Source organism: Mastomys coucha, unplaced genomic scaffold, assembly GCF_008632895.1.
Source record: "Mastomys coucha isolate ucsf_1 unplaced genomic scaffold, UCSF_Mcou_1 pScaffold18, whole genome shotgun sequence".
NCBI lineage: Eukaryota > Metazoa > Chordata > Mammalia > Rodentia > Muridae > Mastomys > Mastomys coucha.
This window is the reverse complement of record NW_022196900.1, coordinates 82,375,291-82,391,722: the sequence shown is the minus strand read 5'-3', so window position 1 is coordinate 82,391,722 and position 16,432 is coordinate 82,375,291. Positions and strand designations below refer to the sequence as shown.

At 49.0% G+C, this 16,432-nt stretch overlaps 1 protein-coding gene across 7 annotated transcripts in view; it reads right to left on the bottom strand.

Annotated features, from left to right (window-relative positions):
- Csf3r (colony stimulating factor 3 receptor) overlaps positions 1-16,432 on the bottom strand; it is a 22,954-nt gene that overhangs the window by 5,111 nt on the left and 1,411 nt on the right. The window contains exons 1-14 of one of the 7 annotated variants that reach the window (XM_031378630.1): positions 15,870-16,073; positions 15,690-15,741; positions 13,170-13,253; positions 11,141-11,440; positions 9,017-9,140; positions 8,657-8,844; positions 6,788-6,957; positions 6,552-6,705; positions 5,680-5,759; positions 5,152-5,365; positions 3,744-3,932; positions 3,336-3,437; positions 1,697-1,843; positions 1,443-1,583 (exon numbers count right to left, since the gene is read on the bottom strand). In XM_031378630.1, coding sequence (XP_031234490.1) covers positions 1,443-1,583; positions 1,697-1,843; positions 3,336-3,437; positions 3,744-3,932; positions 5,152-5,365; positions 5,680-5,759; positions 6,552-6,705; positions 6,788-6,957; positions 8,657-8,844; positions 9,017-9,140; positions 11,141-11,440; positions 13,170-13,233 — 1,873 coding nt within the window. In that variant the 5' untranslated portion in view covers positions 13,234-13,253; positions 15,690-15,741; positions 15,870-16,073. The other 6 variants (XM_031378634.1, XM_031378629.1, XM_031378631.1 and 3 more) reach the window with 6 other exon arrangements.

The window sequence follows — 16,432 nt, the reverse complement described above, 5'->3', positions numbered from 1 at the left end:
ACTCATACACATAAAATAAATAAAATAAATCTTAAAAAAAAAAAGGTGGGAAGGTTAAAGAGTGCAGGGCAGTAGTGTATGTGAGTCAGGAATGGTGGGTAGGGCTGGGCCCCCTCTCACTGAAGAGGATTCATGGATGAGCCCTGGTCTCCCTCAGATTAGCAGATCCAAAGGCAGGTTCCTATTGTTCTCAAAATTAAGTCTCCTTTTCTGTTTTCTTTGAGACAGGGATTCTCTGTGTAGCCCTGGCTGTCCTGGAACTCACTCTGTAGACCAGGCTGGCTTTAAACTCAGAGATCTGTGGGCCTCTGCCTCCTGAGTCCTGAGATCAGAGGCATGCATCATTGCTGCCCTGCAAGATTTTTAACTTTTTAAATTAAAAAACAAACAAACACAGGCTGGAGAGATGGCTCAGCAGGTAAGAGCACTGGTTGCTCTTCTGAAGGTTCTGAGTTCGGATCCCAGCAACCATATGGTGGCTCACAACCACCCATAATGAGATCGGACGCCCTCTTCCAGTGAATCTGAAGACAACTACAGTGTATTACACCGGAGGGAGCGGGGCCAGAGCTCATGGCCTTCTGTACAGCTACAGTGTACTCATATACATAAAAAAGAAATAAATTAAAAAAAAAAACAAAAACAAAAAAGGGCTGGAGAGATGGCTCAGCGGTTAAGAGCACTGACTGCTCTTCCAAAGGTCCTGAGTTCAAATCCCAGCAACCACATGGTGGCTCACAACCATCCGTAATGAGATCTGACACCCTATTCTGGTCTGAAGACAGCTACAGTGTACTTACATATAATAAGTAAATAAATCTTTGGGCCAAAGTGAGCAGAGCCAAGCAGAAGTCCTGAGTTAAATTCCCAGCAACCCCATGATGGCTCACTGTATAGCTATAGTGTACTCATATACATAAAATACCAAACACACCTATAATCTCCTCTCCTTTCTTTAAAAATCACGATTTCTTTTTATTTACTTTTTTTTTTTTTTTTTTTTTTTTTTTTTTTTTTTTTTTTTTTTTTTTTGGTTTTTCAAGACAGGGTTTCTCTGTGTAGCCTTGGCTGTCCTGGAACTCACTCTGTAGACCAGGCTGGCCTAGAACTCAGAAATCCACCTGCCTCTGCCTCCCAAGTGCTGGGATCAAAGGCGTGCGCCACCACTGCCTGGCTTTACTTATCTTCTTGAGAGAGAATCTCACTTTGTAGCCCTTGTTGGTCTAAAACTATGTAGAATATATAGAACAATATATAATAAACATCAGAATGACTGTATACTCACAGAGCTCCACCTGCCTCTGTGTCCTTAGTGTTGAGATTAAAGATGTGTGCCACCACACCTGGCAAAATCAGGATTTCTTGAGAGACAAAGCAGGCCACCCTCCCAACAGCCAACACTGCCAGCCTCCTCCCCTGCACCCCCCACCCTGGCCCCTTACCTTGTGCCAGGGTCATCAGGGTAAGGCCTGTGCTGTTGGTGGACCCTGCTCGGCTGGTGGCCATGAGGTAGACATGATACAAACTGGCAGGCTTCAGGTGGTTCAGGACAAAGCCATGGAAGGAGATGTTCAGGGTGATGGCTGTGGGTGGAGCGTATGGTCAGTTTGGGATGCTAACACACCCCTCTGTATGTGCTGAGGAACAGCACCCCCCCAGGCCTCCTGGGCTTGTGGGGAGCTAAGGGTTGACTCACAGAAGGCATGGTCCCCAGCATCGGCCCAGAAGATGGTGTAGTGGGTGAGGGGTATCATCCCCAGCCAAGGGGTCTCAGGTACCCACTCCAGCTGTGCCCAGGTCCTGCCAACATGCTTTAGATGGAGCTCTGGAGCATGAGGAAGGACTGTGGAGAGAGAGAGAGAGTGGAGGTGAAAGGGCTGATATGATCAGAGAAAGGAAGCCTGACAGGACTCAGGTGGGCTTCTGGACTCAGGACCTGGGGCATACTGTAGATGACCGAGAGGAGAGCGCTCAAGGAGCTGAGGGTGCTTGTGCATGTCCTTAGTCCTAGCGTGCTGGAGACTGAGGCAGGAGGATTGCTGTGTAGTTGAGACCAGCCTGGGCTATGGTATAAGACCCTACTCTAAAACACCTATGAAAGGAGTCGAGAAAATATCTCGGCTGGTAAAGTACTTGCTTCTTGCCCTGCAAGGCTGGAGACCTCAGTTCCATCCCTGGACCTGCATGCTCCTTGCCAAACTTACACTTCCAGTCTTAACTCCTTGTTGAGGGAAGTCAGAGAATACACTAAGGAGAAACTGAAGCAGAAACCGTGGAGGAATGCTCCTTACTGACTCACTCATCTAGCTTCCTTTTTTTTGTTGTTTTTTGTTTTGTTGTTGTTGTTGTTGTTGTTTGAGACAGGGTTTCTCTGTGTAGCCCTGGCTGTCCTGGAACTCACTCTGTAGACCAGGCTGGCCTCGAACTCAGAAATCCACCTGCCTTTGTTTCCCAAATGCTGGGATTAAAGGTGTGTGCCACCACTGCCCAGCTCATCTAGCTTTCTTATACAGGCCCATATCCACCACCTAGGTAGGAATGGCGCTTTCCAGAGTGGGTTGTTGCCCTCCCACATCAACCATCAATCAATTAAGAGGATTTCTTATAGAAGTAATCATACGCCAATATGATGTGGGCAATTGCTCAATTGAGGTTCCCTAGACCAGGTTCTAGACTAGGTTCTGTCAAACTGATAATGAAAACTAGCTAGCACACCACACAAAGGTGGGCTGAGAGAATTGAGCGTACAAGGCTGTCCTCTGGCCTCCACAGTTACTCCGGCATGTGTGCATCCATTCACACACATCATGCACACATAATAATAATAAGTGAATTAAAGCAATGGCAAAACCAACAAAGTTGCTAGGGTCAGAGGTAGACCCCACTTTGTCCAGAGCTCCCCAACCCCACCAGGATTTCATGTGAATTCATTTTTTGGCTCCCACAGTCAGAGGCTGGGTTTGAATCCAGTTCTAGCTGCTGTTTGATTTCTGCCACATCTGGTTTTACCCGATTTGGTGTCTGGTTTCAGCCACTCATCCTCTGAATTATGACAGGTACTTGTTTCAATTCTTTCAGATGTGACCCTGGGTTTCTGTTGGGGCTATGGATTGATTCTGTGAAACTCGCTCCACCCCCAATTCTCTCCAGTTCACGGCTCCCTGTCTACCACCCCATCTTCTGCCCAGCTTTCGGGAGTCCAGTGTAAGCCATGATGGAAAGCACCTGCCTCAGAGGCCAGAAGTAAAAGAGTACGTTTATCCCCATACTCCCAACCACTAGAGCCCAGATAGGGAGAGAGGAGAGGATTCTGGGAACACTGCGGGTAGACAAACCTTTCTCTCCAGAGTAGGTATAGACATTTACAGGGGTTCCCACCGTGCCTGGGTACAGGGGAGCCACTGTGATTCTGTAGAGCTGGGAGGGAAGTATGTTGTCTGCAGAGAGAAAATGGGATAGCACTTAGGGTGGGGGCTGACCTCTGCTACCCAGCCTCAGACTCCTGCATGGCTTGATTTTGACTATGGGCCTAATCTCAGAGATCTCTTTTAGCTCATTTGATGGAGGTCACAAAGGGAACGTGGGCAGAGAACCAGAACAGGAGTGGAGTATGGGATAGAGGGAAGGAAGAACTTTCCACGTGTAAGGTTTCAGAAAAGGATGGGAGACTGGCTCTATAGGGAGGGTCCAGCTACCTCTAGACAAGCTCCTCAGCCCATCCCTCTGCCCCAGGCCTGCCTCACCCTCTAACAGAATTCCAGTGGCGTTTCCATCGGATTCTATCCTCCAGGACTCATTGCTGTAATTATAGCTGTGTAGATTCAAGCTCCACTCAATGAGATATCCCTGGGGCAGAAGGCTGGGGACTTCCCAGTCTACCCAGATGCTATGACGGTCTTGGGCCATGGCATGGAGTCTGGTCACAGCTGGACCTGAAGGTAAAGCAGGAAATAGGAGTGAAGAGCAAAAGTTACGCAAGCCTCACAGTACTAGACACTTGGATCCAAATTCTGCCTTTGCTACCAACCCACCTGTGATCCCAGGGTATGTTAATACCTGAGCGCCTGTGATCCAGGCTATGTCAATACCTGATGATCATCAAGCTCTTCATCTGTAAATTGGAAGTGACAACAAGAAAAGTCCCTGCTTCGTAGAAGCTTGTGGTGTGTTAAAGAAGGGTGCACAGAACAAGCCTAGCACAGAGCCAGGCACCATTTAACCTAATATATGTGATTCACTGAATTCTTTAACAGTCATACCAGGGAGGATCTATGGTTGTCTCCATTTTATCAACGAGTGAAAATGGGAGATAGAGAGAGGCTGAGGGGCTTACACACAGCTCGGGGGCTGGAGAGATGGCTCAGCGGTTAAGAGCACTGGCTCCTTCAGAGGTCCTGAGTTCAAGTCCCATGCAACCACATGGTGGCTCACAACCATCCTTAATGGGATCTGATTCCTGCTTCTGATGTACGAGGAGTACAAGGCAGAGTGCTCATATACATAAAATATGTGAACAAATTTTTAAAAAGCACACAGCTCAGGGGTGGGGAGGTCATTTAATTGGTTAAGTGTTTATGAGGCAAGCAGTGAATTCGGTCCCCAGGTTCATGCCGGAAACAATAGCAAATGAAACAGGCGTGTGGCATGTATAACCCCAGCACAGGGAAAATAGAGGCAGGGAGACCCCTGATGGAGACTCTAATCAGTGGATTTCAGACCGTGGGAGATCCTGTCTCCAAAAAAAAGTATACAGCATCCAAAGAATGACATTTGAGGTTGTCTGCCAGCTGCTATATTCATGTACACATACACAACTTGTAAGCGGAAATCATTATCTATCTATCTATCTATCTATCTATCTATCTATCTATCTATCTATCTATAAAGGTATGTATATTCTCTCAGAATAACCTAGTTCTGGATAACAACAATAATAATTTAAAAGTTGACTTAAAGTTCACCGCCTCCCAGAGGCAATGTCAGTGCATACACCTGCAGGTTCTGGAGACAACAGGGGCCAGGAAGGGAAGTCACCTGTCCAGGCCACTCACTCTGTTAGCAAGTAGTTGACTAGACAAGCAGGCGCGTAAGCAGTCCAGCCTTCAAATTCCCATGCTGCTCTCTCCTGCCCAGCTGCCAGCCCCCCTTTACCTTTGTTCTCCAGGAAAACCACCGGAGTAGGTGAAGAGGTCCCTGCCTTGTTGTAGGCCACAAGGGTCACGTTCTGGGCCTCCGAGGGCAGGTGGAAGATACAGCTGAGCTCTGTGGTGTTGCAGAGGTAGATGTCCTGCCCTTGCTGATCTGAGGAACTCCAGGAGAGCAGGTAGCCCTGAATCTCTCCACTGTCTTCCTGCAGGGGTGTTGGCTGTGGTGGGTGAGGAAGAACATGGTGAGGGAGTTGTTTAGTTCATTGTGAATTAGTCAGTATCTGAGAGGCATGGACTAGCTATAAGAACTGGGCCCTAAGTCCTTCCTCTCCATCCCTCTCTTCCCCTGTGGACTCTGAATGGACTCTGGGGTACAGGTGACCCCAGAACCCTGCATTGCACTCTCCCCACAGGGTCACTACGAAGCTTCTGAGGTATGTGCAAAGTGCTTGCAAACTGCCTCGAAGGCACAAGTTTTGAGCCCTACTTTGGGGCTCTGTTAGGAGGGCTGGAGGGAGTTTCAGAGAGTCACCTTCCAGAACAGCTGCATGCTCACTGTCTCAGGATCCACTTGCTTCTTCTGCCACCATGTGTCCAGTCTGATGGTGGGGGCTGTAAGTGGATGGGGTATGGGATAAGAGCATTTTTTGTTTGTTTGTTTTGTTTTGTTTTTAAGTGTGACTATTTGGGGCTGGAGGATGGCTTAGTGGTTAAGAGCACTGACTGCTCTTCCAAAGGTTCTGAGTTCAATTCCCAGCAACCACATGGTGGCTCAGAACCACCTACATTGTGATCTAATGCCCTCTTCTAGTGTGTCATATACACAAAATAAATAAATTTTCAAAGATTTATTTTACTTATATTAGTAGCTGTCTTCAGACACACCATCTCATTTATTCAGTCCCTAAATAAATCTTACAAAAAAAAAATTATGCTGGGTGGTGGTGGCACACGCCTTTAATCCCAGCACTTGGGAGGCAGAGGCAGGCAGATTTCTGAGTTCAAGGCCAGCCTGGTCTGCAGAGTGAGTTCCAGGACAGCCAGGGCTACACAGAGAAACCCTGTCTCAAAAAAGCCAAAAAAAAAAAAAAAAGAAAAAAAAAAAGACATTTGCTTTCTTGAGCTTTTGTTGTTGTTGTTTGTTCTTTTGTTTTTTTATTTTTTTAATGTACATGAATACACTGTAGCTGTCTTTAGACACACCAGAAGAAGGCATCTGATCGGATTACTGATGGTTGTGAGCCACCATGTGGTTGCTGGAACTTGAATTCAGGACCTCTGGAAGATCAGTCAGTGCTCTTAACCGCTGAGCTGTCTCTCTAGCCCCAAGATGAGAGGGTTTAGATGGAGGGCAGAGGGGTTGGGCCCTGGACTGAGCTCTGATAGCTTCTCCTGGCTTCTCACCCTTAATGGTGGGCCTCAGCTGCAGGCCAGGGCTCCAGCTGCTCCAGAGTCCAGGCAGAGATGAGCGGATGCATCGCATCTGTAGGGTGTAGACTGGGGCCTGATGGAGCCCACAGAGCTCAAACTGGTCGTTGCTGGAAGGCAGGTGGGACACCTGGTGTGTGGGAGGCGACACTAGATTCCACTTGCCCTCTCTCCATCCCCCACCTCCATCTCCAGATTGCTCTCAGCCTCACCAGAGTCCAGTTGGCTCCTTTGAGCTGTGGCTGGTAGCGGAGTTCACACTTTTGGTTTATGAACTCACTGGGCTTCCATGGCTTCCAGCTCAGCCACAGGCAGCAAGGCTGGTGAGAGACTGCATCAGGGCCAATGTCCAAGGCCTGCAGCATGGGAGGCTCCAGTTTCACTGCAGGAGGTGGGGTTGTCAACTTTCCCTGCCTACTGGAGAGGGCTCTGGCTTAGCTCCCCTTTCCTTCCTGAGGCTCTTTCAGTCTCTCTCTCTCTCTTTTTTTCCTGTTGCCATTTCTCACGAGGTTGTTACCTCTAACTGGTTGTTAAATCTGTTTACATTGTTTTCTTTCCAGATATCCAGGGGCCTGCTCCCTCAGCTCCTCCAAAGGTCTAATTAGTTGTCAATGTCTTTTTGTTTGTTTGTTTGTTTTTCGAGACAGGGTTTCTCTGTGTAGCCCTGGCTGTCCTGGAACTCACTCTGTAGACCAGACTGGCCTCCTATCAGAAATCCACCTGCCTCTGCCTCCCGAGTGCTGGAATTAAAGGTGTGCACCACTGCCTGGCTAGTTGTCAATGTCTTAAAATTGTCTGATATCTATTTTATTTATTTTGCCACCTATAGTGTTGTAATATTCCGAGGGTGGGACTTTTGAGGCTTGTTCAACTGCCCTCTCTATCTGTAGGATCTCCACAGCTTTGCATGAGATAGGGGCACATCAAGAAATAAGCTGGGGTATGTGTGTGCTGGAGAGATGGCTCAGTGGTTAAGAGCAGAGCATTGGCTGCTCTTCCAGAGGTCCTGAGTTCAATTCCCAGCAACCACATGGTGACTCACAACCATCTGTAATGGGATCCGATGCCCTCTTCTGGTGTGTGTCTGAAGACAGCTACAGTGCACTCATATGAAATAAATAAATCTTTTTTTTTCTAGATGTATTTATTATTATACATAAGTACATTGTAGCTGTCTTCAGACGTGCCAGAAGAGGGTGTTAGATCTCATTACGGTGGTTGTGAGCCACCATGTGGTTGCTGGGATTTGAACTCAGAACCTTTGGAAGAGCAGTCAGTGCTCTTACCTGGTGAGCCATCTCACCAGCCCTCTTTTTTTTTTTTTTTTTTTTTTTTAAAGCCCAATGTGAAGGTGTCTATCTGTAATGCCATCAGTGTTGCAGCAAACTGAGAGGCAGAGACAGGAAAATCACTCTGAGGCTTCCAGGCCATATTGCCTGGAGCCAAGAGCAGCATCAGAGACAAGAGAGACCCTGCCTTCAAGGCAAGAGAGAGAACGGCTCCAGAAAGCTCCTCTGTCCCCCAAGTGTGTGTTATATGTGTGTGCTGCCCCTATAAATAAGTAAATAAATAAATAAATAACATGAGGCAGGTGGTGGTGACACATTTTGAGTTCAGCCAGGTCTACACAGCATGTTCCAGGACAGCCAGGGCTACACAGAGAATCCTTGCCTTGAAAAACCAATGAATAGGGCTGGAGGGATGGAGAGATGGCTCAGTGGTTAAGAGCACTAACTGCTCTTCCAGAGGTCCTGAGTTCAAATCCCAGCAACCACATGGTGGCTCACAACCATCTGTAATGGGATCCGATGCCCTCTTCTGGTGTGCCTGAAGAGAGCAACAGTGTACTCATATACATAAAATGAATAAATAAGTCTTAAAAAAAAGAAAAACCAATGAATAAATAATATAAAAGAACAAACATGTCCCTTAGCCTCTGGTCCCTATTTCTCTCTTCTCAGCCTCTGTCCAGGTCTTCCAAAATCTCTCTGTCTATGCCTAGGTCTGTATTTCCTCCTTATGGACCTCTGGGTCTTCCTATTTGGGGACTTCTCTGTTTTCTCACACCCAGTGTCACTCACCAACATCCATGGGGTCAATGCACAGCTTTGGGGACTCGCTGGACCCTAGCATATTCTCTGCTTGCACCCAGAGGACCATATTCTGATACAGGATCAAGTGTTTGCGGGGGATGGAGCAGTTGCTATGCCTCTTCTTCGGCACACAGTCCACGATGGTGCCCTCCTGGCGCTGACAGTCTTCACGGCTCCTGCCAAAAGGCTGGACTTTAGTGCCAAGCAGAGGAGGAAGGCAAGGCTCTTCTCTCTCTTTCTCGGCTCTCTCCCCTCCAACACCACCTCACCATGTCTCCTCACCCCTACAGGGGTTTGTTCCCCAACCTGGGATCTGGAGGAAGGGGCTGGCCCTGAAATCTTACATACCTGAAGCTCTTTAAGATGAACCTGGTGGGCAGGTGGGTCTCGGGGCCTGGCTCCCACTGGCAGACCAGGCTGTTGGTGGTGAGGTACATGAGGCAGGATAGGTTGGATGGGCTGGCAGGGGGATCTGGATAGGATGAGAGGAGTGTTAGGAGCCCTCATGGTGTGCGTGTGTGTGTCTGTACATGTGGTGTGTGTGTGTGTCTGTACGTGTGGCCTTACTTCCTTGGTGGGCTATTCCTTCTGTAATGTGGACCTGTGAGGACAACTTTGTTACTGTCAGGTACAGGGCCAAGCATCCTAGACCCTTAGCACCCTGGTGGCCCCTTTGTCAGTGACAGTACCGACTGGGGTTTATTATGGTTTGGTCAGTCATTCATTAGCCATTTCATCCTCAAGTGACTGAAATGCTCTCTGCCTCAGTTTCCTTATCTGTAAAAGGAGGTAATGCTAATAATTTTCTTTCCTAGGTTTCTTTCTTTCCCTTTTCTCCTGTTCTTCCTCCTCCTCCTCCTTTTTTTTTGTTGTTGTTTTTCCAGATTGTGTTTTTCTGTGGCCCTGGACCAGGCTGCTGGCCTCAGACTAAGAGATCCACTGGCCTCTGCCTCCTGAGTGCTGGGGTTAAAGGTGTGTGATACCACCTGGCTCTCCTAGGCTTCTTTAAGGGCTGTGGTGGTTTCATTGAGCATAGACCCTCCAAAGGCTCATCTTTGAATACTTAGTTTCTAGTTGGTGGGACTGTTTTGGAAGCCCCGGAGGAGGTGTGTGTCAGTGAGGATGGGCTTTGAGGTCCCAACAGATTTGTCTTATTTCCAATTAGTCCTCTATCTCCTGCTTGCTCTTCAAGGTGTAAGCTCTCAGCTGCTTCTGTCACCAAACTTTTGCTCCGCCATCGAACTCTAACCATCTGGAACTATAAGGCCAATTAAATGCTTTCTTTTATAAGTTTTCTTAGTCATGGTGTTGTGTCATAGTAACAGAAAAGTAGGTCATAGCCGGGCAGTGGTGGCGCACATCTTTAATCCCAGCACTTGGGAGGCAGAGGCAGGCAGATTTCTGAGTTCGAGGCCAGCCTGGTCTACAGAGTGAGTTCCAGGACAGCCAGGGCTACACCAGAGAAACCCTGTCTCGAAAAACCAAACAAAACAAAGCAAAACAAAAGACAAGTAGCTCATACAAGGGCTGAGTGACTTCCTCTGTACGGGCTGCTCCCAACAGTGTTCATGCAGGTGGCAGCTGCGATGATCACTTCTTTTCTGCTGGAGACAGGACTCGTGATACAGTCAGTACTACTTTCTAACGCACCAGCCTCCCGTCTCAGCTTCCAAGTAGTACTAGGACCACAGAAGTGTGGCTCCATGCCTGGCTCTGTTATTGCTTGGTGTCGCTTAGAACCTAGAACCTTGCTCATGTTGAGTATGTGTTCTACTACTGGGCTACATCCTCAACTGTGGCACCCGTTTCTTTTTGAGGGGATGGGATAGACAAGGTCTTACTATGTAGTCCTAGCTGCCCTGGAACTCTCTATGCGGATCAAGTTGTCCTCAAAGATACAGAGATCCTGGGCACCAGGGTGGTTTGGTGGTGGTGGGGTCATTTGACAGGTGGTGGTGCACACCTGCACATCTTTAATTCTAACATTCATGAGGCAGAGGTAGACAGAGCTCTGAATCAAGGCCAGCTAGAGTTGTTACACAGAGAAACCCTGCTTGAAAATCACAGATAGCCACCTTCCTCGGCTGGGATTGAAGATGTGACATCAGGCCTTGGTTCTTATTTGTTCCTTATCCTCAACTTGGCACAAACTCCATCCTGCTCGATTTAGAAAGAAAAACTGGGACCAGACTTCAGAGGTGCTGGAAGTAAGCCCCTCTTATGGCCAAGAACCTAAGCTTGCTAAACAGCCAAATAGACAAGTGGTTCTACAAGGACCCCTGTGGGTGTGGCCTTCAGGACATCACTTGTTCTCACCTGATGTCAGCTTCTTTATTGGAGAATTATAGAATTATAGGAAGAACCACACCCTCTGTTGTACTCACAAAGGACTACTTGAGCAAGGTCTTAGCTCTCCCTGGTTTTGGTAGAGGGGCATTGGAAGCAGATGGGTAGATGGCTGGAGGGACTTACAGCCTGCACGAAGCTCAGCTTGATCCAGGACCTGGAAGCTGTTGTTCCATGGCACTAAGCAGACGAGGAAGGCCTGGGTGTAGTTCAGGTGATGCAGAGTGATGAGGGACTCCTGGGTCCCGTCAGGCAGATGATGCTGTCTGTCGCCAGGCTGGTTTGGCTCATCTTGCAGTCTCCATAGGATCTTTGACTGTTGGTTCAGTTTGCTGCAGTTTGGACTGACGGTGCAGGAGGCCAGGACAGGGTCTCCCAGGTGGACAATGGGGGGTGAGATCCTGATGTGCCCACAGCTCTCCAGACCTGAATTGGTAGAGGTAGGCCCTGGAGGACTCTCTTGCCAGGCTAACATGGGCCAGGTCAAGACCTTTAGGTTCCTAGACTCATAGCCCTCCTCTGTCTTCTTACCCTCCCATCAAGACCTGGGGGTCAAACATGAAGAGTAAGTGTGAGACCTGCAAGATGTACTATGGTGAGAAACAGAGAGAACCGCGTGCCCATAAATAGTTATCCGTGGGCTCGATAGAGCAAAGTAGCTCCCCATTTGCGTTTGTCACTTCCCATGCTGTGAACCCTCTCTATGGTGTGAACAACCCCCCCCCCAGGTGTGAACACCACCAGAAAGTAGGAACACTTTCTGTGTTGTGAACACTCCCAGGGCTATGAACACTTCCTGTCCTGTAAGTGTGCCCCATGGTGTGAATGCCCTGTGGTATAAATGTTCCCCACCATGTAAACATCCTCCCCCTGATGTGAATGCTCTCCGCTGTGTGAACCTTTGCATCCCATCCATCCCCAGAATGCAGTTATGAATACAGTCTATCCCTCCTAGCCAGCTCCACTTCCCCACTGAAACCACAGTCAGAGTGATAAGAACCCCCAAGGCCACAGCAATCTTGGTCAGATTCAGATCTGTAAGAGCCCTTTGTGTGGGCTGGAGAGATGGCTCAGCGGTTAAGAGCACTGACTACTCTTCCAGAGGTCCTGAGTTCAAGTTCCAGCAACCACATGGTGGCTCACAACCATCTGTAATGGGATCTGATGTGTCTGAAGAGAGCAATAGTGTATTCATATACATTAAATAAATAAATGTTAAAAGAAAAAAAAAGAGCCCTTTGTGCAAGGCGATTGGGGGTGGGCCTGGACACATGGGCTAGACTGCCTGCCTTACTTATTGTTAGTGATCCTGGTATATGTAACCTGGACCCCATGTGCCTTATTCTTTCATCTGTGGTCTCTGTAGTGTGGACCAGTCATGCCTTACATCCTACCTAGTCCCTCTTTAAAGCTATAAGGATCCTAGCATGTAATAGGAGGCTCTAATATAGGGCAGAATAGTAGGGTTAGCTTTCTACTTTAAGCCTTATCTCCTAGCCAATACTACCACTAATCTGCTAAACCCAGAGACCCACACACACACTCTGAAGGAACTTCCTCAGTTCTGTGGGTTGTTGTCACATCTCCCCTATATTCCAGCCTCTGTGGCTGGGTGGCTGGCATCATCAAGGCCCTGACTACTGACAATAACTCAGTGCTTGTCTACCACAAGTCAGCATCAGGCTCATTTTCTTTCTTTGACTCTTTGACTGTCCTAGAACCCACTTTGTAGACCAGGCTAGCCTAGAACTCACAGAGATCCGTCTGCCTCTGCTTCCCAAGTGTTGGGACTAAAGGCCTGCTACACCTCCACCCGGCTAAGAGAATCAGATGTTCTAAGACAATCGTGAAGAACCGTAGCTTGAGGTCAGTACAGGCAGCCAAGGGTAGGATGGAGGTCCAGATCTCTCATGTAGCTCCTGGCCTCACTCACTGCTTCTGCTCTGACTGGGGTTTCTGCCTGCAGACACATAGTCTGTTCCTAGAGAAACAATAGGCTCTCTCCCATCTGTGGCTCTTTGCCCTGCTGCCTCTAAGCTTTGTGATGTAGAGGTCTTAGCTGTTTTGTTCACTGCCACACTCCCAGGGTCTGGCACACAGCAGCTTGGGGGACCAATGCCTCCCTTTTAATCCTCCTCCCCAGCCCCTGACTTACTTCTGGGGAGTAGCAAGACCATCAGGGTAACTCCAGCCAGGCTGCAGGCTCCCAGCACCACCATGTTGCCAGCTTGGTGCTTACCTGGAGGCAGGGAGAGATGGATAAGAATAGGCTTTGCAGCCAGTGTCTGGGCCTCTGAGTCTCATTGTTTGCAACATGGAGGTAACATTGGCCTATGCTGCCTTTGGGAAGTCATATCAATGGCTTTCCCCTCACCAGGGCATCAAGGAAATGTCTGTATGTGCAACACACCACCAAGGTCAAATCTGCCTCCCAGAAAGAACAGGGAGGGATCGGATAGTGCCAGGAGGGGCACAAGCTTTTCTTCTCTCTTGCCACCCCCCCCCAATATCTCTGTTTACTAATCTTTGTTTTGTAACTGTGCTGGCCTGTTTTGTGTCCACTTAATACAAGCTAGTGTCATCTGGGGAGAGGTAACTTCAGTTGAGAAAATACCTCTACCAGATTAGCTTGTGGGCAAGCCTGTGTACCTGTAGGTACATTTTCTTGATGGATGCTGGATGTGGGAGGATCCAGATCATTATGGGTAGTGTCACCCCTGGACCGGTGGTCCCAGTGCTATAAGAAGGCAGGGTGAGCAAATCATGGGGAATAAGCCAGTAGGAGTACTCTTCAATGGCTTCTGCATCAGTTCCTGTCTCAAATTCCTGCCCTGACTTCCTTCAGTGATAGATTGTTGCCTGGAAGTGTAAGATGAAATAAACCTTTTCCTCCCAAGTTGCTTTTGGTCTGGGTGTTTTATCATAGCAATGGAAAGCTCAGACAATAACCTCATGTCAACATACCTGTTTGATCATCTCCTGCATCCACATGCACACACATGTACACACTCAGTAGGAAAGGCTTAGCCCCCAGGGTTCAGGATGCTGGTTCCCCTCTCCACTCATTTGTGGTTGTAGTAGGTGTAGCTCGTACCTGGTACCACTGTATCCATCCCACAGGCTTATGTCAAGAGCAGAAGACAGAACTGAGAAGATCAGGAGTCCTCTCTAGGTTGCCTGGGGCTGGCATGTTTAACATCAGAACAGTCCCCTATGGAAGCCCCGGAGGGTGGCACCAGTTGAGTAGGAGCTTGGGCCTGCTGGAGCCTATGCTTATTGTCTAGGGAAGAAGTGTGCAAAGAGGCTGGGAACCCAGTTCTGACTCTGACTCCCACACTTACCTGCCTGGTGAATTTGGATGAGTTACTGCACCTTTCTGAGTCTCAATTTCTCCATTTGGGAAAAGGGGCTTAACAATACCACTCGTGTCTCAGCAATGTTATAACGATGAAGCAAGACAGTTAAGCTGAAAGCCTTTGGCACAGTGCTCTCACTGAGGAACAAGCTCTCAGAAGCAGTGGGCTATCTGTATGAGCCCCAAAAGCAGGAAATCAGCCAACGGAACCAACAGGACTTAGTGTCCTTCGTGTCCCAGGACAGCATCCTGGGACAGCCACCTTGTCCCTGTCTGTGCTACACTTCGCAGGTCTATTAGCTCCAAGGCTCTCAGGCTCTTCCCACCACTCTGGCCATGTGCTGGGCCCTGCAGCTGGTCCCTGTGCCCACTGTGAGCACCATGCCCACGGACACAGCTGATGCTGTAACTTACAGCTGCTACAGTATCCTCTCTGCCTTTTCGTTTTGCTCATGTTGCCAACCTCCCCCCGCCCCCCAGGCTCCCTTCTCCTGTCCTGCTCTTTTGAAAGTCTGTCTGTGGGAAGACAGGGAAGAAGAGAATGCTGGGAATAAACTAAAGGAGAGAGCTCCCCAGGTGTGGCAGAGATAAAGTATCGATAGATCTATAGATGGGTGAATTGATGGGCTAGGAGAAAGAGATACATAGAGATAGAGTGAGGCAGAGCCTCGCCCAGTAGCATGGGTCTGAGAAGTTACCCTGGAAGTGGAAGCAAGTGTATTGCAAGTTCAAGGCCAGCCTGTGCTATAGAAGAAATTCAAATCTGTTTTGGGCAACTTGGTATCTCAAAAATATAAAGCAACCAGGGCTGGAGATAGAGCTCAGTTGGCAGAGTCCTGGTCTAGCGGGCACAAGGCCTAGGCTTGATCCCAGGACCACATTAAGTATCAGGCATAGTGATGTAGGCCTGAAGACCAGCCAGCATTTGTGATGCGGGAGGGTCAGAAGAAATTCAAGGTTCTTATCTGTCTACACGGTGATAAGCCTCATCTGCTTGAGAGCTACATTCCTCAACAACAACAACAACAACAACAACAACAACAACAACCACAACAGACCTGGCTGGAGAGATGCAGAGAGAAGTGGAGAGACAGTCCAAGAAAGCTAGCTCAGTGGATCTAGAGAGGCAGAGGCCTGGCAGGCCAAGTCTTGCATCCAACTGTTTAAAGTGAAGAGGCAACGAAGGGAACCGGGATAGGAAACAGAGGCCCAGGGACTCCGAGAGAGCCATTCTTACTTAGAAGAAGCAGGCCAAGTGGCTGAAAACAGGGAGCAAGCCAATCTAAGGGACAGGAACTCTGGGAGGGGTTGTCTTCATACCTGAGCTCAGCTCCTGTTTCCAAAGAGATCCAGATGTCTGACTTCCCTGAGACTACAGAGAGACACAGAGAGACTACCATTTCCCAAGGTCAGATCCCCCGTCTTGCACCCCTTGATGTGGCCCTGGCAGGGCTGGGGAATGGTCTGACGCCTCCAGGACTCCACCCTGCCCCTACTTACACTGGGGCTAGGGCGCTGTGCCCAGCCCCCACGCTTGCTCTCTCTCTTCTCTGGTCTCCTCTCCTCTTGGGGCAAGTTCCCGAAACTTCTCTTTCTAGCCCCGTCGTTAATGACAAGCGCGCGCGGGGGGGGGTGGGGGGCACCCAGGATTGCGACACCTTCCTGGCTTCCCTGCTGCACTTGGCTGAGCCTTCACCCTTGGGGGACATAGACAGCCCCTTCCTCTCAGGAAGGAGGTTGAAGGAAACTGGTAAGCTAGGGACCTTCCTGCCTCAGGGGTCTCAGAGGGCTGGGCATTGTAGCAACCTGGCCTGAGGCCCGCCCTCCCTTCTCTCCGGATTTCCTGAACCCAGCTTTGAGGCTGGGTAGAGCTCTTGGAGACAAGACAGGGCCCAGGGAGGGTTGGGGTCTTCAAATGTTTATTCTAAAACTGAAGCAGGACAAAAAGGCGTGGAAAATTAATGAGGAGTGGGGTGGCGTGGGGTGGAGTGGAGGAGGAGTCCCTCCCCACTTAGTCTGGCTGAAGTCTCTGCCTGTGAAGAGTCAAGATTCCAGAATGGGGA